Genomic DNA, 24,178 nt, shown 5'->3' on the forward strand with positions numbered 1-24,178 from the left:
CCAGACATCTTCTAAATTTGCTCTTAGCAAAATAATTTGATTCATTTTTATTTATAAAGAAAATAAAAATTCTAATACACTGAAGTATGTTTACTAAATACCAACACGAAACAAAATAATCTTTTTAAATCACCGCTGGAATAAGCAGTATATATTATAGCCTTTAAAAAAACGTCTTGTAACATTTACTGACTGGTTTGGTTACCTTTCATTAAATTCAAATAACAATGATCATAGATTACTATCGAAGTTAATTCACAAATCCCTTATTAACATTCCGTAACCAATTGTAATGAAGGTTCGATTCTCATTCCAATTCCACTTTGAGCCGACCGTTCTATAGCCTTCCTATATATTTGATTGTGAAAGGTTGTGTATAAATTTTATACGGAGCACTTTGCTTATATTTTTTTTTATTATAGTTTGGTTGTCCGGAAGAAGCTTTTAGCAGTAACACCGCCCATTTACTTCCTTTTTTAAATTAATTTTCTTTTCATCCTTTACTATGTTATTGTGGTATAAATAAACTGTAAGTACTAACCTAAATGTTAGCCCGAGGGCGTGACTTCGAACGACGGCTTCTTTCTATGTATGCAATTACTCTCACGCTTACTTGTATACTACAAACATATTCACAGTCGAGATTTAAAAATCACGACGTTTTTATATGAGTAATATTTACCACTAAGTCTCGAAACTGGATATTTTAACTTCAGCCAAAAAACGACTCGACTTAGGCACAGAAGACTATTTACAAAAAGATACAAAAATACCTAAATTCTTAGATACTTAAGATGCAAGGTCATCTCGTCACAATCCATGTGCAAGTGTGGTGGAGTAAAAGTAATTGTGGTAACAGTGTGATGTGAGTCGATAAAGTTCACCTATTTCCCGAATGGATCTTAGGTCACAATTTTGCGTTCATCATAATCAGAGGTGTAAAGAGGTTGCCGGTTCTGCCAGAAATTGACGAAAGTGGTAGAGGTCCCAACTGGGAGCGGTGGAAGTTACTGATTTAGAAAACCAAGATCCTTGGGTCGCATAGCAGCGAAGTGATTGATGACAACTAGCGCGTTTAATGTGGGTAGCATCAAAATATATATATATATATTACTCTGTAAAGATAAACCGATAAATATTAATTAATGTGGATCAAATTTTTACGTTGTATTTCATGCCCGATGCAATTGGATGTATTATTTGTAAAATGTATGGTATTTAATTGTCTGTTCTGTCTGTGTTGTTGAAATAATGTTGACAAAGAAACTAAGAAGTACTGAAAGCTACTGCTGTTTAACATTATTTCTTTGAAGTTTATCTGTGTAAATCTTAAAGTGGTGAAATACTAAAACACACGTTTATAAATATATTTATTAGTTAAATAAAACAGTTATAAATATATCTAATAGTTAAATAAAACAGCAAGAGAACTATAAACTTACTTTGAGGTTGAATATATCTATTTGCCCTCCGTAAATACTGAATTTAAGGGTCTTGTGAACGTATGTCTAATAACTCGCCTGGGATGCGTTGCTAACAATTTATTAGCGATTTCTTTGAATTTGCGGCTCCCTGAGATACTTCAAACGTCAAATAAATAAATTACTTTTATACACCGTAATTGTTTCTTTATGTATAAAAAGTGGCGCTATAACCCCTGTTTCGTGATAATGAGCTGTTTCTAGTAGGTGCTCAGTATGTGGCTGACAAATGCCGTCTACTCTTCGGGTCTAAGGCATGCCGGTTTCCTCAAGATGTTCTCCTTCACCGTACAAGCCATAAACAGAAATGTCCATTGGTGCACAGCCAGGGTTTGAATCTACAACTACTATATGTTACAACGTTTACATAAAGATAATATGTATAAGCAATATTAAAAAGGGAATGAAAACATCTGTTTAATATGCCCCTATTTTTTGGGTTATTATGTATTATGATTTGTAGAGCAAAGAACGTTCTTAATCATTACCGTATTCATTAAGTCGCTAGACATATCGAAAACAAGGAATACTCCTACCAATAGACATAGACATAACATTTATTACTAACAAAAACACACACACATAATAACAATAATCAAAGAAAAAAAAATGAGAGATAACAAAAAAAAATATTCCCTTTTCCCTTTCGGTTCGTTTCAAGTGTGTAATGCGTGTGTGCTGTGGCTGTTATTGGCCCTGGCTCAGCATTATGCTGAGGAGCAGACTGTTCCTCAGCGCTGGTCATTTTGCCAGAGACCACAGCAGCTAGTTTGCACCTCAATACGATAATGTCCCTTTCCCTAGAAAAACCAACGAAACTACATTTTTGAACATTCAGCTCTATACCATTGTAAATACACCACGAAGTTATATGATTTAGACCGGAGCTACAAGCTATCCTCGAAGTAACTAATTACACAAGAATCATCCGCATACATATACTCGTTAGAATGCTTATTACGAAATGAAATCTATTCTATGAGAAGCTGCGAGCGAAAGTAATTTATAAGACGTTACAAGCAACTGTATCGTAAACATGAGATATCTCGCTTATTCATATCAGCAATCGGCATCTAAATCAAAAATGCATTGCTCAGCGGGAGAGCGAACATACTTTGAAATATTCCCCAAACAATCAGCTACAGAATACTTTATACACTGGCAATAAATTAGAGATACAACCGGAAACAGTAAAATGAAAGGATATATTTTGAACTTTTGAATTTCGAATGTTTGAATTTTGTAAATAAATAATATGACATTTTGTGTTGTATTAAGGAACATTAAAACGGTACAAGCGATTCCTAGAACAATATGTAATTTGACATAAATATATTAATTTATTATTTTAGACCAGCCTAGAAACCATAACCACGAAAGATCAAAAAGGTCAGAGATTCTTTACTATTTCATCAGTTTACAGAAAATATGGAAATGTTTAATATGTTATACATTTTCAAGATTAAACGTCGCCCTTCATTATAAGGCGCCAAGAAGTCGACCCCGGTGAATGTTATACGTTTATAAATACAAATTTTTACGACATTATAAACACGCAACTGTATTTTGTCTACTGTTTAAATATTGTTTTATTTAAACATTTAAACATTAACGTTTTTTAAAAATCGAACATGAACCATCTCTACCGCATTTACCACGGAGAGTGTTCAGAGGAGTTGTTCGGATTAATACCTCTTGTCTGTTGTTCCGTAATAAGCGTGTTTTAAGGCAGTTTTTGCCGCCTTTCACCCCTTTGAGGAACCTACTGACCACTGAAGTATTTCCAAACTAATTCGACTTAGGGTTCTTCGAGAAAAGTGCGCACCAACTCTTAAAAGTTTGGCAACGCACTCACGGTCTCTGGCATTGAGAGTGTCCATGGGCGGCGGTATCACTTAACATTAGGTATGGCTCTTGTACGTTTGCCTCCTGTTCTTTAAAAATGATAAAAAGCGTGAGAAAAATATGGTCAGTAAGTAGCTTTCACTACTTCTTAAAAATTGAAAATTGAAATTGACGCTTATGTTGCAAATATATTCGTATAGTTTGAAAGTGTTTGCTACGACGTAGCTTTACGCTACGCGGATTTTACATCGCTGTTACAGATTTGTTTTTAAATACAACCATTCAATTTTCTAGTATAAACTGTTTTTAGAAAATGTCACTTGGTTGTCATATATTTATAGATAATTAAAGCCTTTAGATATTTGTAAGTTTTGACACAAATATATGTAATAGGAAGTTCACGGGGTCATCTAGTAAGTAATAAAGCCTGTTATTAAAATGAATCGTATAATTTTTAACACTCAATAAAAGAACTAAATCAGCTAATTATACAAATGTTTCCATAGAAATGTGACTAGTACAACACATTAAAGATAAACATAATCATGACTCAGCGTTTCATTTTTCGAATTCACTAAAATCCTTTTGAAATAACCCAGATTCGAATGCGTGCACAATGAGAGTTTTCCACAGAATTGCAGACTGCATAGTATTTCGTGAAACTTCATGTAGGCCATGAGTAATCGATACCTGTTGAAGTATGTACTTTTGATAGTGAACTTTAAAAGCGTATAAGAGTTCTTCTTATACAATTACTATTATAGAAAACGCAGGCGGAAACGTGCACAGGACCCCCAAGGCTGTCCCATCCAACAAAGGATAACATCAAAGTCTAGGCTCTGCTCAGATATCTGAGTTTCTATACAGTTTTAAACCACTTATCAACAACTATGTTGCGAGAACATCGAGGTCGCTTAATCGCGTTAAGGCTTTTACTACAAATAACGGAAACAGCACAGAACAGGCTCTTTATTCCCTATAGCTATATATTCCCTAGTGCGTGCTCCTATTTCACAATGCCTACTGCTGATAGAAGACAAATCTTTGTTTTTAATTTTGTCTATTATTAATTAAATATTAATTACTTAAGATGTCATGTAGAACATGGTGTAATGGTTGCAGCTCCATACAAACATTGTGTAAAACAAAAAACAAGAGGTGGAGAGTTTATAGCCAGTTCTTCTCGTCTGTTCTACGCCCTTGATTTGAGAACTGGCAGTAAATGTAAAATTAGAATCATTTAGCATTCAATGTATTTCGTTATTTACGTTCATAAGTGTACATTGTGTTACCTAAATGAATAAATGATTTTGAATTTGAATAAAGGATTGTAGTGCCACTAGACTTTCTTAAAATGAATTAATGAAATACATAATATATCGAAAGTTATGATAGATTATTGTCTGTGGTTAGAGTTACCAACCCACGCATTGACGTGTATCGCCTCGTGAATTCATCCAAAACGCCTACTGGTGTTACGTAATAAGTACTCGTCCTTTCGACCGGGACGAAATATTTTTACACCAAGTCTAGAAATTCGAATATTAATGGGATCTATATATTATTAGTATTTTCGATATCCCTTTACACACTTTGGTTGCGTTACGTTTGTCTACGTAAACGTATATTTATTAGTACATTTATTTCGTACATATTGATTGCTTACTAAAGGTTTTTATAGAACAGGGGACAATCGGGCAGGAGGCTCACCTGATGTTAAGTGATATGCCCATGCACACTCTCAATGCCAGAGGACTCGCGAATGCGTTGCCGGCCTTAAAAAAATTGTACGCTCATTTTAAATTGTTTTTTTTTATAGAACAGGGGAAAACGGACAAGAGACTACATTATACATATACATTTATTTCAAACGATGCAGCTTTAGATCATAAATTGACAAGAAATAAGACAATATTCTGTTACTAGCTGGCCTGGCGAACATCGTACCGCCTAACAGTCGATTCTTTATTTTTTTTTAAATACTAATTCTGCTATTCGGGACACCGGTCTAGCTAGTAAGATAAAAAAAGAAAGTTGATAATACAACAAATACATTAAGTCAAAAAATAAAAATTTACCTTCCCGGAACCCCTCCACTAACACTTGAACTTTATGATATGGTATTAAAATTCAAATTGCCTTTAAATATTATTACGAATATTTTGTATGGGAATATAGAAAAGTGTTGTTTTTAGACTTTTTCACTCAATTTTTTTTTATTTTTCTCTCCGTAAGAACCATCCTCGTACTTCAAGGAATATTATATAAAAAAAATCAGACAAATCGGTCAAGCCGTTTTCATAATATGTCGTGACAACGGAAAACGGGTTTATTTTTATATATATAGACTAAAGCAAATTACATTTGTTTTAATGTACGTAGAAATGTTACCCAGTTTTGATGTGGAATTTTCACGAACGCAGAAACATTTCAATAAGTTTCATCAAGTATTCATATACCTCGATACGAAAATAAATTTAATCAAAGCACGAATTTATACTACTATTTATTCGTGTTTTGTTTTAGTACAAAATAATAAGCTCTGCCCAAGAGTTTCATATAAATTCGATCCTATTGTTCGTGGTTGGAACAAAGCGTACTTTTTCTTTTTCGACAATTAAATCAACGAAATCGTCTTCAAATCACATTAGTGAAAATTTGATTAAGACCCACTGAGACTGAGATGCATTATCGCTTATTATTTAACGAGAAAGTCGAAAGGTTATTTCTTTGTATCGGAGTTATCAGTAAAAATTCTGATTAACACCGTAAACATAGAATATACAGAATAGATTATATTATTGCTAATAATATTCTATACATAAACAATATATTTACAGTCCCATATTATTAAAAACATAATTAATAAATTTATTTCTTAAAGTACTTAAGGAATACAATAACTGAGATGGTTCTTATAAACGTATCAATTTGTAAAAAAACTATTTTGTTTATTTATTAGATTATTCGCCGCATATAGTACGTTTATAGGTAACACAATGTACACTTATGAACGTCAAAAAAGAAATGTTCATTAATGGCTTCTAATTTTACATATACTGACAGTTCTTAAATCAAGGGCGTAGAATGGAAGAGAAGAAGTTTTTTGTTTTCCACAATGTTTGTAAGGAGCTGCAACCATTACACCATTTTCCACATGACATCTTAAGTAAATAATAGTTAATTAATAATAATAAAATTAATTAAAAACAAAGATTTGTCCTCTATCAGCAAGAGACATAGTGAAATAGGAGCATGCACTTACATTCTGGTGGGAACAACACGCAAATACATAGTCGAAATAACTAACACCACACACGAATTCAAATCCGACCAGTCACCACAAGTAGCACCCGTTCACGAGTATGACGCATGGCCAGCCATCGGCCACCTCGCCATATTGGTTGAGAAACAACCCGAGGGATTTCGAATATCTATCCAGTTCTGTATTAAAAAACTCTTGGTTTCGCCAAAGGATCAAACCCATATACGAAGTTACAAGCCAAGGGGCCATCCATAAAGTACGTCACACGAATTTTAGGACTTTTGAACCCCTCCCCCCGTCCTTGTCACAAGTTGTCACATTTTTTATACCCCCCCCCCCCCCCTCTTGATGTGACGTCACACATTTTTAAATTTATGTATGTATTTAAAAATAATCGTTGTAATAACAACTTTATAAATAATATATGCTTGTAACTTATAGAAAGAGACAGAAATAGTGTTTCGGGACACTTTCAAGCGTTACTTTTATTCGAGACTGTGCATCTTGGGTTTTTTGTATATCAATGGTTTTAGTATTTAAAATTTTAACATGTGACGTCACAAAAGTATTAACCCCCCCATGCCCCTTGTCACACGATGTCACAATTCGGTGATACCCTCCCTCCCCATTAACGTGTGACGTACTTTATGGAAGGCCCCCAAGGTGACCGGAATATCAAGAGTAACGCGTTATTAATTCTAAATCATAAACTGAATTAACTTTTTGAATCAAATACGTGTCTTGTTACACGAAGCAGAAACACTGGGTCATTGCTGCTTAATATTCCATGAGACGTAATAAAAGAACATTTTCTTTGTAAACAAAGCGATTGAAGTGAAACATTACACCTATAAACAAAAAGAGTTCTGTTTATTCAATTCCATCCCCGCTTTCGTAGTAAACTCTAGTGTATTTGACCTTTTTTCTCACCAAAATAAACGTGTCAAATTATTCTTTATCTAATCTAGTAGTCTAACGTATATTAACTGCATGTATACTTTAAATATTAGAGGATTTTATTGTTACTCTATATTTACCACTCGCGTACAACTATAGAATATAAGCGAAATAATGAAATGTTAATGTAGCGAATGAATAAGTGTTGAAGAGAGTGCCTACGTCTGGCTATACGCTCGGGGTGTAACTCCGATGATTTAGGAAATCGCCACACTTATAAAACTAAGAAAGCCTGAGTAAGCAAAATGTACAATTGTACAGCCTTGGCTCGTACACTGCTTACTGTCCCTAAATATAGAACAGCGTCTTTTCACGATAGAATTCGATACAATACAACTAAACCAACCAACCACCACCACTTCGCGACATCCAAGACATTACGTCTTTCAAGATTTGGAATTTAGTTGTATTGTTTCATGTTCTATCTCTGTTTCCGTTTGTTGATTTTGTTTTTTTTAATGTTTGTTTTGTTCAGTGTATATAGCTGTCATTCCAAGATAGTATGGGTCCACTGTACAAGTGTTGCTTGTGACATCCCACCTCCAACTTGAATCGGGCCCAGTTTTGATTAAAGTGATTGGGTTTGTATTTCTTTATTTTATATATGTGTGCTTTAATCAAATAAATGTTTTTCCTTTCTTACTTTCTATCTATATGTGTCCTCCTTTGTCCGGCTTTTCTATATAAGAAAATGAAATATACTAAAGTCAACTGTTGGCAGGAGAATATTCTGCATTGGCTGTTAGTGGGTAGATGATTTTAATACTACGAAGAAATAACTACTGCAAGATAACAATCTTGGGTACAGATTTGATAAATCAAATACTAAAATGCGAATACTTAATCAAAGAAACTCCAATATTTTTAGATAAACATTATTTTCAAACTTCGAATATTTTATTTAAAAATACTGGCGAGTAATTTACCAGATTGAAGCGATAAAGTAATTGTCTGCAAAGGAAATTGCTAACCCTGCTCCAGACTCCCCTCAATATCCGGAGCTTTTAAACAAATCAGTCTGGCTAAATATTTAGGAAAAATATGTTACCTTGCCATAATTAATCATTTATATTGTAATTGTTTAAAGTAACCCTCCACTTGGACAAGAAAACAACACCTTGTGCCAATATATCTATACATGTCTATATACTATAAACGTTCGTCATTCCACAACTGTACGTTTTTTAAGTCAGTATTTGCTGCGCTCCACTACTATGTGGAACCAGCTGCCAACTGAAGTATAACCGAACCAATTCCACTTAGGGTCCTTCAAAAAAAGAGCGTATTGATTTCTTAAAGGCCGGTGACGCACTCGCGGGCCATCTGGCATTGATAGTGTCCATGGGCTGCGGTATCACTTAACATCAGATGAGCTTCCGGCGGTTTACCCCGTGTTCTACGAAAAAAAAATCTTTCAATGCCGACGAAGCTAAAACAGTTGTTTCGTGAATCGAATCCAGAGGCTCTTAAGTTAACCACAAAACCACAAAGTATATATCTTTCTAGATATAACTCGATATCGGTAAAAATTTGTCGTTATAATACTAGATGACCTGTCTTACGGTGGATTGTTATATAAGATTAGTACAGTACTAATACCGTTATTCAAAAATGGAGTTTGATGCCAAAGCATAACGAAATTACAATAAAAAATAATTACCAAAAAATGTGGTGTGGGCAAAAATCAATCGTGGGCAAAAAAAAATTTACGACCTAACTAACAAACACTGTTATATCAACTACTATTTACAGAAGAGAGATACCCAGTGTATAAATATCAACGCTTAAGAACGTCTCAGTAACATAATACCCAATTAAGAAATACACCTGAGGTTTGGCTACATTTAGTGCCTTTCAAAATACAAATTACAAAGGTGTCTCAACATCGCATTGCCGGACGTTTTTTTATAATATTTGGGGAAAAAATATAGCTGATCCTTTTATTCAATCCATATAAGTATAGATACATTACTTTAAGTCTTCACTAATAAAAATTATATCTAATTCTTATGTTCCGTGGAACTCGGATTAATACCTACGGCTAAAATTCATCATCGGACGTAAGATTGAATACAAATTACACCTGTTCTACCTTGACGTCTTCGATCCACGACAGAGCGCTGTAAGAAATTTCTTGTCTCGCATCACCACTTATGAAACCAGCTGCCTTCCCAGGTCTTTTCCCAACCGTTACGACTTAGAGGACTTCAAGAGAGGGTGCTATCTTAAAAGCGGGCAATGCACTTACCAACCTCCTGGTGTAGCCACTGGGCGGTGGTAATCTTTTTTTTTTTTAAAGACAATTCACACCAATTGACCTAGTCACATGCTAAGCTGGTGAAGCTTGTGTTATGGGTACTAAGCAACGGATATACATACATATTATAGATAGATAGATAGACATATTAATACATATTTAAACACCCAAGACCTAAGCACAACACCAAATGCTCATCACATCGATGTTCGTCTCAGCCGGGGATCGACTCGGGACCCATGGATTCGCAGTCTGGGGTCCTAACCACTAGACCAATGAGTCTTCAAGTGCTGCCGCCTGCTTATTAGACTACAGACGCGTGTTTGAATATCAGTTAGGTATACAACAATTTTCTTGTGTACACTTAAGAACATTCTCATAAGCAAACAATATCAACGCAGCAGGTGTAACGGGATATCATACTTTAAATATTTCATTACAGCATTGTAACGCAAAAAATTTAATATCGCTAAAAGGTCTCAAAATTAAAATGTTACATGCACACGACATCCCTCGAGGTTTTAATGATTTACTATATGTTACATATAATAATAAGGAATATGTTACATATAATTTAGCACATCAATCCTTACTGTTTAGTAAGAAAACCCAGATAGAACTACAAATTTTTGGAGTATTTTTTGTCACAACATTTGCCATACATTTAGTTAACTGCGCGAATACTATTTGAACGTATTCCGTTTCGATTCAAATACTCGGCTATTTTAAACCCTCGACACAAAATGTGATGAGAGAGAGATTTATTTTTCAGAATATTCAATGTAAATCATTATTACATTTGAAAACCTCTGTGATTTGTATTAATGTTGAACCAATTCTACTTAGGGTCCTTCAAGAAAAGAGCCGGCAACGCACTCGCGAGCCCTCTGGCATTGAGAGTGTCCATGGGCGGCGGTATCACTTAACATCAGGTGAGCCTCCTGCCCGTTTTCCCCCCGTTCTATAAAAAAAAATGTTCGCTATTACATTTTTTTCATGTCAGTCGCGACAAATGAATATAAAAATAATCATTTAACTTGTTTTAAGTATCGCTGTTGGTGAGAGAATTAAGAAATACATACCTTCAATATAGGCTGAAGTTCTTAGAATTACCTGATAAAAAAAAGCAAGAGTTATTAACATCTTTAAAAACCCAACAATTTTAGGAACAAATCGATGTTATTTAAATAATAACATTACGTAACATTTTACTGAATTCCTGTTTTCATACTTATAACAGGAGCCAAATTAAAAATAACCTTATTGCAAATAAATAAGGTAGGATTTTGTGTAGCACAGCTGCTTCAGTAAAAGTCGTTTTGTGGGTTTAGAGGGGTCTGTTATTAGTCTTGTCCTTCTTTATTAGAATGTAGGGAATGAAATTTTGGGACGCAATATACTATCTGGCGTAGGAGAAAAACTTATAAGCGAAATTATACAACATATAAATAGTGTTAGTCATAATGCGTTTCTCATTCTTGAGTGTTTGCACCATGCATGAACGAAGTTCTCTTTCTTTATAATTACACTAGCTGACCCGGCAAACGTTTTGCCATGTATATTATTCCTAGGAAAAATTTTTTTAGTTCAATAAAAATAACTATCTACTATACTATCATCTTTCAAACCCCTAAGTGATAAGTGTGTACATCCCAAATTTGATTTTTTTATTTTGTACACAAAATTATTTGTTTTTTATTTTTTTTATGATATAACATACAAAAATACATACAACCCTTAATTTTCATCTACCTACGAACCAAACCTATTTTTTTAATAGTTAGTTAAGAACTTATAACTTTAACTCTGAGATTTATATAGAGAAAAATCTAAAATGTTTTCATTCCGGAAAACCGAACTGTCTCTGAGGTAGCATAGCAAAATATTCCATGTTGGTGTGTACTAAAAAGGTATGCTAGGCATTAAGTTGAAACGAAGTTCGCGGGGCAGCTAGTTAATATAAAAGTATACTGTTATCGAAAATTGGTAAAATATATATTATCAAATAAAACCATCTATCTTTGGTTCAGTTACAACGATGGTTATAAAGATTGGGCCAATATCTCTTAGCTTCACCTCAGACATGCTTCAGATCTAGGTCACAACTGAACATCACAGAAAACATACCCCGATATTGTAGTGATTTCAGTATAAAAACTTTTGTATATAACAAAACAGAACACTAGCTGAAAATCTTAAAATTTGGTTTAAGATTCTACAGTGATATTCAAAACATTCATATATTAAAATTCAAAATTCAAAAATCATTTAATCATATGGGTAACACATTGTACACTTATGACTTGTCAGTAAAGAAATACATATTAATGCTTCTAATTTTACATTTAGTGCCAGTTCTTAAATCAAGGGCGTAGAACGGAAGAGAAGAACTGGCAATAAACTCTCCGCCACTCTTTTTAATCGCCATGGTTTTTTTTTACACAACGTTTGTAAGGAGCTACAACCATTAAACCATGTTCCACATGACATCTTAAGTAATTAATAATAATAACTTAAATTAAACACAAAGAGTTGTCACAAAGGAGGTAAAGTTTCTGATTGTAGGAGCGGATTACTAGCGACCAACCCCGGCTTCGTGGTATTAAATCCGTGCACCTTATAAACGTAAACTCCCGCATGATTCATACTAGATATTGGTAAAACCGCTAAGACTGCAGTAGTTTTTCAATTTATCGCGAATAGACTGACACATGCTGTTGCTGACTTTTGTCTTATAAGATCGACCGTAGGAAGCGTTTTCGTTCAACCAGCTACCTACTGAAGTATTCCCGAACCAATACGACTTCAAGAAAAGAGCGTACCTATTCTTGAAAGGCAACGCACTTGCGAGCCTTCTGGCAGTGAGTGTCCATGGGCGGCGACTTAACATCAGATGTGCCTCCTGCCCGTTTGCCTCCTATTACATTAAAAAAAACGTTTTTTACTTTGCAAATCCGATTACCACCAAATTCTTATTTTTCAAATCGGTTAAGTAGATTCAGAGATTACCTCCTATAATCAGAAACTTTACCTCTTTTTAACATAAGTATAGATATTACACGAGTAATAAGGACAAATCAATTAATAAGCATATAAGCTATTTTGTATAGAAGTGCGTTGTCGATGAAGCGTTTAAAAGAATCTAGCCGCCATTGAAAGATAAAAAAACAAAAAATCTGTGGCGCTACAACCTTTTTAGGTCTGGGCCTCAGATTTCTGGATGTTTCATGATCATTTGTCTTATAGGCAAGTAGATGATCAGCCTGCTGTGCCTGACACACGCCTGCGTCGACTTTTTAGGTTAGAGCGAACCACGACTCCCGGACGAATGTAATTAATACATTTAAAACCGGAGTATTTAGTGTCGACTGAATTATACCTTTAGATTTCTCGTAATGGCTTCAGTCTAGGGGGTCGTTCAATTATTACGTAAGCACTATAGGGGGAGGGGGTCTTTGATATTCTTATTTGGTGATTACGTCAATAGTAATTATTTACTTTTTTACACATATTACCCACACATTGTCTCTGATTGAAAACGAAATGCATTTTCAAGGATTTCTCCAAAAAACTAATACGTTCATGTACTATTATTTTTGAGAGCTTTGCTGCACTTTTGCTGACAAGAGGGGGGGGGGGAGAGATAAGTTGCAGTAAATCTTCTTACGTAATACTTGAAGCTACACTAACCCACGTCTAAAACATTTGTATTGTGTAGGATCAACTACAAAATTGAGCTAGGAGATAGCGTTTATACTGCCACACTTAAGCCAGTGTTAATTATTGTGTAATTAATTACGCCAGCGTTATTAAGCCGTCAGATACTCTTGTTTCGTAATATTAAACGGTATTTTAATATTAAACTTTTGGAGGGTTTAAGGGAACTTTAGACTATACAACGGCAAAGTAGGCAATCCCTTAGTTGAAAATAACTATACTTATGTTGTGTGTGAGCAATTGTTTAATAAATTAAGAAATATTAGCGTGTTTAATCAATTTAACGGCATTAAAGATACACATGAGAATGAGCCTAGAATACTGATATTAGGACGGCTGTCTGGATGTTAAGAATTCATTCAAATCATTTCGTAATGAGAAACAAAGTACCTTAAACATGACACTTTAACTAGGTTCAAAGTATAATAACAAGTTGATACGGATTGTCTTTTTAATCCAATGGTAGCAGGTTCAACTACTGCTTATGTCTTTAGTTACATTACAGGTGGAGATCAATGAGTAATTCAAAGCCTTTTAATGGAATTGCGTATTTAATAAAGTTCCTTGAATTTCAATTTGTGTTAAAAAAGCTTTAACGAATTAAAATTATTCTAAGCTAGCTGTTCCGACGAACTTCGTACCGCCTAACAGTCAATTAATGTGGTGTTACAGATTACCTGAACCTAATTTATGAAAGTAATACAATGAATACAAAATAAATATTAAGTTCACTACTTTATTAAGCAGAAGAAATATAGAATTATAGAAAACCGGCTGCCCCCGCGAACTTCGTTTCACCTTAATATGTTTTTTTTTTACTTAGCCCACCTTTTAGTAGCTACATGGAACATTTTTCTAAGCCCCATAGAGAGTGTTTACTTTTCCGGAATAAAAACTTAAGTACAAAATAAAACTAAATTTTTCGTTTTTTTTTCAATTGGTATCCTCAGTGTTCAAGGAATAAATAATCTAAAATACTCGCAGTCCAGTTGAAGTTTGCACTTAGTACCATATTTATTTACAAATAAAAAATAAGGGTTGATCGGTAGAGGGGTGAAAATTTAAGGTTGTATATGTATTTTTTAATGCCAGATATTTAAAAAATTATCCAAAAAATTAAAAAAATGTTTTGGGGTGGACACCCCTTATCACTTAGGGGTTTTAAAGATAGATAGTAGGCGAATCTCAGACTTACTGAATAAGCATAAAAAGTAGTCTTCGATTTTCTTATTTGGTGATAACGTCAACAGTAGTTATTTACTTTTTTTACACATATTACCCACACATTGTCTATGCTTGATTCGTACAAAAAATTTATACGTTTATGTACTATTATTCTTGAAAGCTTTGCTTACTTTTGCTGATAAGAGGGGGGGAGGGATAAATTGCAGTAAATCTGCTTACGTAATGTAATATTAGAACCCTTAGTGGTAAATTTTCAAAGAATCAAAAATCGGTCCAGTTCTTCGAATAAACCCGATTTTGTTTTATATTATAAAATAAAAAATGTCATAATAAGAATGTCCCTATTGGCTCAAAGTTGTATATAAAACCCATACATCATACTAAATGAAACGATAAGCTAAGACACTATCAAGTTTATAGGCCATAGATTATTTTAAGTGGATTTTCGAAGTAAAACTCGTATTTAAAAGCTGCCTTCATCTAACACAAAAGCTCGCAAGTTTAAAGTATTAAATTTTCTATTGTCCAGTCTGTCGATTTCACTCGCAGGAACACAAAGGAAATTTATTTCAAAAGGACGCTGCCAGAATAGAACATTATTTTGACTTAACAAAAAGCATGACAGCTGTGCTATTCGGCTTCACGGAAATCCATTTCAATTATGCTAGGAAATTCCAGCTACTATCGATTTTCCCTGCAAAATGCGTTTGCAACTTCAGGTAGGGTACACGTTCTATGTAATATATTATTAAAAATAGGAAAATGTTCTAAGCCTTGTAATGACTTATAATAATTTCCTTTAAGAGTAAGCGAGTAGCTTAACGTGTACATAGAAACATTAAATATGACGTCAAGGAGTTTTTACTTTTAACAAAAGAAAAATCGATGGAAGAATTTTTCTAAGAAAGGTCACGGCTTAGGAGTATAGACAAAGGATTATGTAAAGGAAATAAAGTGTTAGATAAACTAAGTATTGAAAATATTAAAATATACGTTTCTATCCTCTCAAGTTAGGGGCGATACAAAATGATCAATAGTAAATTCGGGAGAAGGTCATCAGACAGCAGGTACAAAGGGCATCAAAGTCAAAGGGCAACGCACTGCGAAATGGCTCTCGACGGGAGATTATTGTCACGACGTCGTAAGACTGATTGATTGCGAATAAACAATTTAGCTTAAATTATTAGCACTGAATACATAGAGATTTTTTTATTTTATAAAGAAAATTCCGCAAATAACGTAACTGATATAAGATGAAAATTATTAAGCTAATTATAACGCTATAAACACAAACAAAAACTTAAAAACAGTATTCTATAATACATACGACCTCACACGAAAACCGACAAAATATAATAAAAACTGTTTTTTTTTTTAATGTAATAGGAGGCAAACGGGCTGAGGCTCACGTGGTGTTAAGTGATACCGCCGCCCATGGACACACATTGCCAGAAGGCTCGCACCGTTGCCGGCCTTTCAAGAATCGGTAAGACATGCCGAATTCAAGATAACCTTCCTAATTCCATATATCAAGCAAACTGTAGTTTCAACAACAGTAGAAAGCCACATTCCATTCCTTTTGCTGCTATTATCCGGAATAGGAAAAAATATACAACATCAACAATTTTGTTTCGAATATTTTAAATTAAAGTATACGTAACCTGTCGGTGACAGTACCAAACAATAACTATATTTCTATACATAATCGTCCCGCATAACTTTGAAGAAATATTCAAAATTGTTATTAATAAAAGTACCTATAAAAATAGTAATAAATGTTTATATTTTTAAGGTTTACGCAAATTAAATTTTCATACCGTTTATAAAAAATAATATCATATTATTATTCTATGCTATACTAATTGATTATAATTATAAAGCTACATAGTTTGATTAATTGAACACGCTAACTTTCTAAACTACAACGGATGAAACAGCCGGGTACACTAAAATAAAAAATAATCGCAAATAATGAGATATTTATCCCATATTTTTACTGAAAAATATCGCTAACTAACGAAACCCCTTACGCGATACAATGTATATTACCATTTTGCTGAGTATTAAAGTGATATCTTTTCACTTATTATTAGCAGCTAAGACATTTTATATATCCGTCTTTATGTAGAGTGAAAAACAAAAGAAACCTCTAACGGAATTAAGAATTAAGGATAAGGCTGTAGCAGGATAAAACAAAGCCGTTGCATTGAAAGGGTGAATAGTGCATTCACCGACTGAAGTATCGCGTGCGGCGCCTGATATCCATCGTAGCACTATAGACACCCATAGCTTTTTCATTCAAATTATTAACAACCACTTTTATCTATTTTCCTATGGAGTCTATAACTGGCATAGGCTAATAATTCTATATTCGTCTATAGCTTTACGTTTGAAGAAATTTACTTATCATCTTGATTGTCAAAACATTTAACAATTTTATATATGTATAATCTTTGTTCTACTCCTGGTTTTGATAATTTTTAAGTTAATATATATATCTATATAATTTAAAATAGGCTATATATTTTACAAATATTCAATTTATGCTTTTTAGACTAATGAGTTTCCCATTTCTCGCAAAACATTCCATGTATAAAAGACCGCCCATTGCCACTTTTATTTTTGTGCTAAGTTATAAAACTAACATATAATGTCAAATATAGAACATCCCGCTTCCTTTCAGACCTGACCTATCCCAATAATGGCCTTAATTTTGTGGAACAGCTGTTATGAGCCCCTACTAAATAACATGCCTCAGTCCTCACCCATATATATATTTGCATGCAGTGAAAACGTTGCATGTTAAACTAATAAGATGCCGTTATTTGAGTGCACTGTAGGAGTTTCCTTTAAAGAAATTACAAATTCCATAAAAACATCCTGTCTTAATTTTGTTATGTTAACGCATAATGCATTGTTCATAAAACTGATCATGAAACTTATTAAAAAATTGACATTTTAGATTAATGTTTATTTATAGATTAAATTCAATATTAATTTTTAACATCTATTTTTATCTATAGATCTGGGTACTACTAACAGATACTTTTCATACAACTTTTTATTAACATATATTTACTTAATATATGTTATTGAATATTTTATAGATATTTAAAATATTTTGATTTGTTCTAAATAAAATTTCCATGTAATTAAAACAAATCTCAGTACATAAAAACCAAATATTTAACTGCAATTATGTTGCAGTAATATAATTTCCTAATAAGCGACCTTCATACACGACTGGTAAGATTACTAAACAAAGACTTTTTGTAGTTGATATGAATCATTTTGGCAATAGTTTAATTAAATATATGATGAGCTAAAGAAATCCTTCGTAAAATATCGAAAACGACACTGAACACGGAGAATGAAAAATCAATAACATGGGCCTTCGTTGTTTTATTTAGTAAAGATTATGGGTTAAATGATAACGAAAGTCAACTTACGGAATTTCAATCGATGGCCGTGAACCTTTTAGACGAAGCTTCTGTTAACAATATTGGAGTTTACACAATAATAAATTTAATATTTATTTATTTCACACTCAATTCTTACGCAGCGATTAATGAAAAACTGACATACATTACTCAATTTTGTTTTGACATTTCTAGACTTCAATGACTGACATTCAACTACGTTTTGCCACAGGAAATTGATTTTTATCACAGATTATAGAGATCTTTATAATTTGAGATGACATAGTTTCCACAAAACATATACAGGTGGCCAAAAAGTCGTGGATCAAACGCAAATAGGGGATAGATGAGGTGCAAAAAATTGTTCTACAGGAGGTCTCTAAGCTCAACCCCTACAGAGTTATAATTAATGTTGGGTTTTATAAGAAAATTGACTTTTTTTACTAATTCTTATTGAAATTCGAAAAAATTTACATCCTGTATCTTTTTCATAATATCCACTAGATTTTTTCGCCCTCCCTGTTCGTATCTTCATATCAATGCCCTTTTGAACATTGTCAACATCCATTGCTGTGCAAACAACAGCACCATCAACACATTATATTCCGACCATCCAAGTCTTGATCTGAAATCGATGAAAAACTATACGGAAAAAGTTTCTGTGTGGGATAGTAGCAACCTTGTGAAGTATGACCATACAGAGATTCAGGTCTGTTGGCTTTCAGCCAAGATAGAGACTTTTGTCGTGTCTCAACCTAGGTATCCTTTCAGTTGACATATCAAAAGAAGTCCAAATCCGCAGTCATCTGGAAAAAAAACCCAAAGTGGCTTTCAAAAAGCTGGGTGTTTTTGGTAGGACTAAGCAATATTTCATTGAGGTACAACATAACCAGCTCTACAAGGCTCAAGTACGTACCTCGTATGGAATACTGCTCACATCTCTGGGCCAGTGCTCCCAAATACCCGCTTCTTTTTACCAAATTTAGCGAAGGGATTGTCGAATTATCAATATTCAACGCAGTGGCGTAGCGTGCCTTGTCGGGGCCCCGTATAAAAATTTTTTTGGAGGCCCTTATATGGAGGTAAAGATTTTTCACAAAAGAAAAAAAATATTGTGAGAAGTAATATTTATTTATCACATAATTTACCCATTTTACAAATAAAAATCGAATTTTAAATATTCACTCTCCTTGCCTTTTTATCGGCAAACTGATTTATTAAATCATTTATGGCTGATGATGATTTTAGTTTTTCTAAAGTTTCTGCCTCTATGGACAATAGTGAGATGTCTGACAGCCGTTCTTGTCCCATCGAAGTTCTTAAGTAATTTTTTATTAGTTTTAATTTTGAAAAACTTCTTTCTGCCGTTGCGGTTGTAACTGGAAGGGTCAAGAATAAAAAGCATGCTGTGATTACCTCGGGAAAACTGGATGCAAGACTATTTAATTTTACTAGCAATAATTCAATGAGTTCTTTAATGGAATAAATTTTTTTAATTTCAGAATTTAAGCTAATTTCGCTACTTTAGTTGAATTAGGACGGAATCCAGAACATCTAGCAAGATTACACGAAGAAATTGATGCCTCATTTGCTGAACATAATAACGAAATGCCGTACGATGCTGTAGTCAACATGACCTTCCTTGACATGGCTTTAAACGAAGCGTTGCGAATGCACCCACCGATTGGATTTTCAAGTAGACAGTGTGTAAAAGATACCGTACTTCCTACGGGTAATATTAAAGTAGATAAAGGTACTAGGATTTTCACACCTATATTTGAACTTCATCATGATGAAAGGTATTACGAGGAGCCAGAAGTTTACAAGCCAGAGAGATTTTCTGCTGAAAACAGAAATAAAATTGCTGATATAACTTATATGCCTTTTGGAAAAGGAAACAGAATTTGTGTTGGTATGAGATACGCCACTTTACAAACAAAAGCAGGCCTTATACACCTATTGCGTAACTTTACAGTTAAAACTATAATTGAAGATGGTGGAATGAGGTACAGTAAGCAACAAGTACAAGTTAGGCTGAATAACGTGGATGTGGAATTAATACCACGCCAAAATGTATCTCAATAAATTATATTTTTGATAAAATTGTTATTATTAATTAAACATTTGTATGCCAACTTATATGTTATTGTTTTCCTTACATAGAATTAGAAATGTATGCACTTTGTCTATACCCAATATGAGGTACAAATTTTCAGAAATGTGGGATATGTACATGGCAGTGGCGTAGCGTGCCTTGTCGGGGCCCCGTATAAAAATTTTTTTGGAGGCCCTTATATGGAGGTAAAGATTTTTCACAAAAGAAAAAAAATATTGTGAGAAGTAATATTTATTTATCACATAATTTACCCATTTTACAAATAAAAATCGAATTTTAAATATTCACTCTCCTTGCCTTTTTATCGGCAAACTGATTTATTAAATCATTTATGGCTGATGATGATTTTAGTTTTTCTAAAGTTTCTGCCTCTATGGACAATAGTGAGATGTCTGACAGCCGTTCTTGTCCCATCGAAGTTCTTAAGTAATTTTTTATTAGTTTTAATTTTGAAAAACTTCTTTCTGCCGTTGCGGTTGTAACTGGAAGGGTCAAGAATAAAAAGCATGCTGTGATTACCTCGGGAAAACTGGATGCAAGACTATTTAATTTTACTAGCAATAATTCAATGAGTTCTTTAATGGAATAAATTTTTTTAATTTCAGAATTTAAGCATGTTTTTAGAGCCTTTAATTGGTCACAAAGATTAAGTGAGATGTCTTTACTGTATTTAGCAGACAGTTTTCCGGAAGCGTTTAATATCTCTTCGCTTGAAGAAGATAGGAGTTTCTCCGGTTGTAATATTTCGAATATACTACTCAGGTTGCAAAGGCTCTGAAATCTTTCTTTAGTTTGAGAAATTAATATATCTAAACAGCAATAGTATACATTGACTTTGAATAGGATGGGTGTGAAATAGGATTCCGGGTCGGAAATTCTCTCATCTTGTGATAACTCATCAAAAAAACGCTTCGTTATCTTTCGCCTACTGTTTTTAAAAACAGTTGTTACCCCCCACTTTTTTGCTAAATCTTTGGATTCATTTAGCAAACTATTAAATGAATTCTGATTTCTTAATTGGCACAGTCTATTTAAAAGATTACTTAATAAAATACTAGATTTCTGTAAGTCATTATTTTCATGCTGTAGAGCTTTAGAAACAGGATTAATAATTTCAAATAGTGAAGAAAAAAATGTAACGAGCACTAAGAAATCAAAACTCTCTAAAATATTAATTATACTTTTACATTCTTCACGTTCATCTTTTTTATTTGAAATTAAATTTAGTTGGTACAAAGTTTTCATGATTAGTAAAAAAATTTTCTTTACTGCTAATAAAGCGTCGTTCCTAGAAGACCATCTGGTAGGACATACCTTTTTAAGGGTAATCAAATATTTTTCAGATGAATCGTCACTTAGCATAGCCCAGCGTTTTATACTATTGCCAAAAAAAGTATATATTTTTTCTAAATTATCGAAAAAAGTCGATACTTCACGAACATGTCTCGCAGCATCGTTCAAAACCAAGTTTAAAGCGTGCGCAGCACAATGAACATAATCGGCATTTGGAGCATGCTCTTTTATTAGGGTTTGTAATCCTCCATACACACCCGACATAACATTTGCTCCATCGTATCCCTGTCCTCTACATTTAGTCAAATCAATTCCATATTCTTTATTCAAATTTAAAATGACAGTTTTCAGAACTGCAGCACTGCAATCGGTTACTGCTATGAATCCTAAAAAGGACTCACAGATTTTTATTTCTTTAGGCACATTATCATCATTTTCTGTAACCGAGATATATCGAAAAACTACAGATAGTTGGTCAATTTTTGACAAGTCTTGTGTTGTATCCAGAATTATTGTCAGAAATGGAGCTTTTTTAATTTCTGAGATAATACTGTTCCTAACGTTAGTACCAAGCAAACTAATAATTTCGTTTTGAATCGTAGGGCTTAAATAATTTATTTCACCTTTCGGTTTTAGAAAAAGTTCTTTTAAAGTTGCATCATAGTTAGATAGCAGACGTGAAATTGCCATAAAATTGGCAGAATCAGAATCATGCCCCCTCAAAGGTAGATTACAAGATACTAAAGTAATTATAACATTAATTATACGATGCAGTACATCTCTCCAGAATGTAATTTTACTATCGATTTCACTTTTCAATAGAGTATCGATGGTATTTCCTTGCAACCAATTATTATAAGAGAGTGAGGCACTAATATGCTGCTGTGACTTTTCATGGTCAAGAATAGTTTGTGTGAAATTGCTTCTAACCGAAACACCGTTAACCCAAGCAGAGGAGTACGATTTGTTTTGACGATCTGCTAATAACCAACAGAAGTGACAGTACGGTTTGTTTAAAACGTTAGAATAACATAACCATGGTCTTATAATTTTTATGCCTGCCTGATTGAAATATGAATAATAATAAGCTGAAAAAGGTCGGTTATTTTCTGAAACTTTTGGAAATGGTCCTTGTGGTTTAAATGGACCCAATTTAAAAATTATTTTTCGTTCGCATTCAGTTAAATTGTCACCAAAATTTCCTCTATCTGATGAAATTATATTACAATCTGCATTATCTGCAGATATATCAGAATCGTTGACTTGGGGTTCCTCGATTTCTGGATGGACATCCGATAAAGTATGTGCTTGGCTTTCTTCTATTTCCGGATGGATATGTGACGAAAAACATGCTTCAGAAGAATCTAAAAATAAACGAGTAATTGTTAAAAAATAAATACGAATGCTTTGATACTAAACTAAAAAGAGTTATATATAAATAAATAACGTTACTAAGGGTCACAGTTAAAGAGTGTTCAGTTCAGACGCACACAGATTCTACGCGGATTGTGCTCGTACCTATTAGTAGATACAAAATCACCTGCAGCCCGTCCGTGCATTACTATACACCTGCGTGCTATTTAAACGCAGCGCGTAGTGTAGTGGCCATACAAAACGAGAACCCGAAAGCGAGTCTGCACATCTGAAGTTCTCAACACGCAATTAACGATACGATACGGACTGATAAACAAACAACAAAACAAATCGATCCTATAGATAAGTTAGAATTTTGTTTTTTTTAATCAAGGCACGGAACCCTAAAAACAGTATAATTGTGAAAATCGAGGGGGGAGACAACTTTTTGTGACGGACAGATGGACAGACCGAAATTAAAAGATTTCCTTGTTTATCAGTACGGGCCCCTAATAAATGGGTTGGGTAGTAGTGTAGTACTTACCTTTCCAATCTAAATCACTCACAGTATCTTGTCTCTGAAAAAATGAAGAAATTTTGGGCACTTTTTTTATAACCTCGTCCCTTTTCTGTTTAATTTTTCTTTTCTCAGCGCCGCTGGGATAATCTCTTTTTCTTTCACTCATTTCTTTTACAAATCGTTACTAATACTGCTAAACCAGAAGAACAATATTGTTTCTACTGAATTACAATGTAATGCACATTTATATAAAGCGCGTAAATAAACAGTGCACTGCACTCCGTGGTTTAACATCCAATGCAAAGTACAACAACGTACACGTACATCGCGATATCGATGAAGGATTCCCGGGGATTCCCCGCTGAGTTGAAGATGAAGTAAGTAAAACGGGGAAGTCCCGCAGCCCGCCATAACGATGTAGTGTTGCCAACATTTGAACGCATGCTTAAGGCGGGAAAAAAAGGAATTGCTTTATAGAATTTTGTCATTTGTAAAATAAAATAAATTAGAAAGTTTTTATTCTTTTTCCTTACACACTTTGGGGGCCCCCGTGGCCCGGGGGCCCCGTATAATTGATACGGCAAATACGGCGGTAGCTACGCCCCTGATTCAACGTATTACTGATCGACTTGATTCTCTCACAGATACATTGCGTCTCTATGCGTTTTCTACAAAGTGTACTATGGTGTGCGAGCTGGAGCTCGAGACTGTCATGAGGGTATACAGGGATGGGCTATTCGACATGTTGCTTGAGCACAGATCGAAACTGG

At 33.8% G+C, this 24,178-nt stretch overlaps 2 protein-coding genes and 1 long non-coding RNA gene across 4 annotated transcripts in view; 1 reads left to right on the forward strand and 2 right to left on the reverse strand.

Moving 5' to 3' along the window:
- The window catches only part of LOC125060703 (kinesin-like protein unc-104), an 83,566-nt gene extending 65,279 nt beyond the window's left edge, over positions 1-18,287 (reverse strand). Inside the window, exons 1-2 of one of the 2 annotated variants that reach the window (XM_047665711.1) lie at positions 18,157-18,287; positions 10,888-10,918 (exon numbers count right to left, since the gene is read on the reverse strand). The gene's annotated coding sequence lies outside the window, so the exon portion shown is untranslated. The remainder of the gene's footprint in view (positions 1-10,887; positions 10,919-18,156) is intronic. The other variant, XM_047665713.1, reaches the window with a different exon arrangement.
- Positions 18,288-19,646: 1,359 nt separating this feature from the next.
- LOC125060916 (cytochrome P450 3A19-like) lies at positions 19,647-20,265 on the forward strand. The gene has a single exon (XM_047666032.1). The coding sequence runs from the start codon at positions 19,735-19,737 to the stop codon at positions 20,209-20,211; it is 477 nt and encodes a 158-aa protein (XP_047521988.1). The 5' UTR covers positions 19,647-19,734; the 3' UTR covers positions 20,212-20,265.
- Positions 20,266-22,562: 2,297 nt separating this feature from the next.
- On the reverse strand, positions 22,563-23,846 carry LOC125060917. The gene is made up of 2 exons (XR_007118943.1): positions 23,433-23,846; positions 22,563-22,899 (listed from the first exon to the last, which is right to left on the reverse strand). It is a non-coding gene; the product is annotated as an uncharacterized LOC125060917 (long non-coding RNA).
- Positions 23,847-24,178: the final 332 nt, after the last annotated feature.

Source organism: Pieris napi, chromosome 22 (genome assembly GCF_905475465.1).
Source record: "Pieris napi chromosome 22, ilPieNapi1.2, whole genome shotgun sequence".
Lineage (NCBI taxonomy): Eukaryota > Metazoa > Arthropoda > Insecta > Lepidoptera > Pieridae > Pieris > Pieris napi.

Coding starts and splice junctions, on each gene's coding strand:
- LOC125060916 (XM_047666032.1), top strand. CDS start 19,735: ATGCCGTACGATGCTGTAGTCAACATGACCTTCCTTGACATGGCTTTA.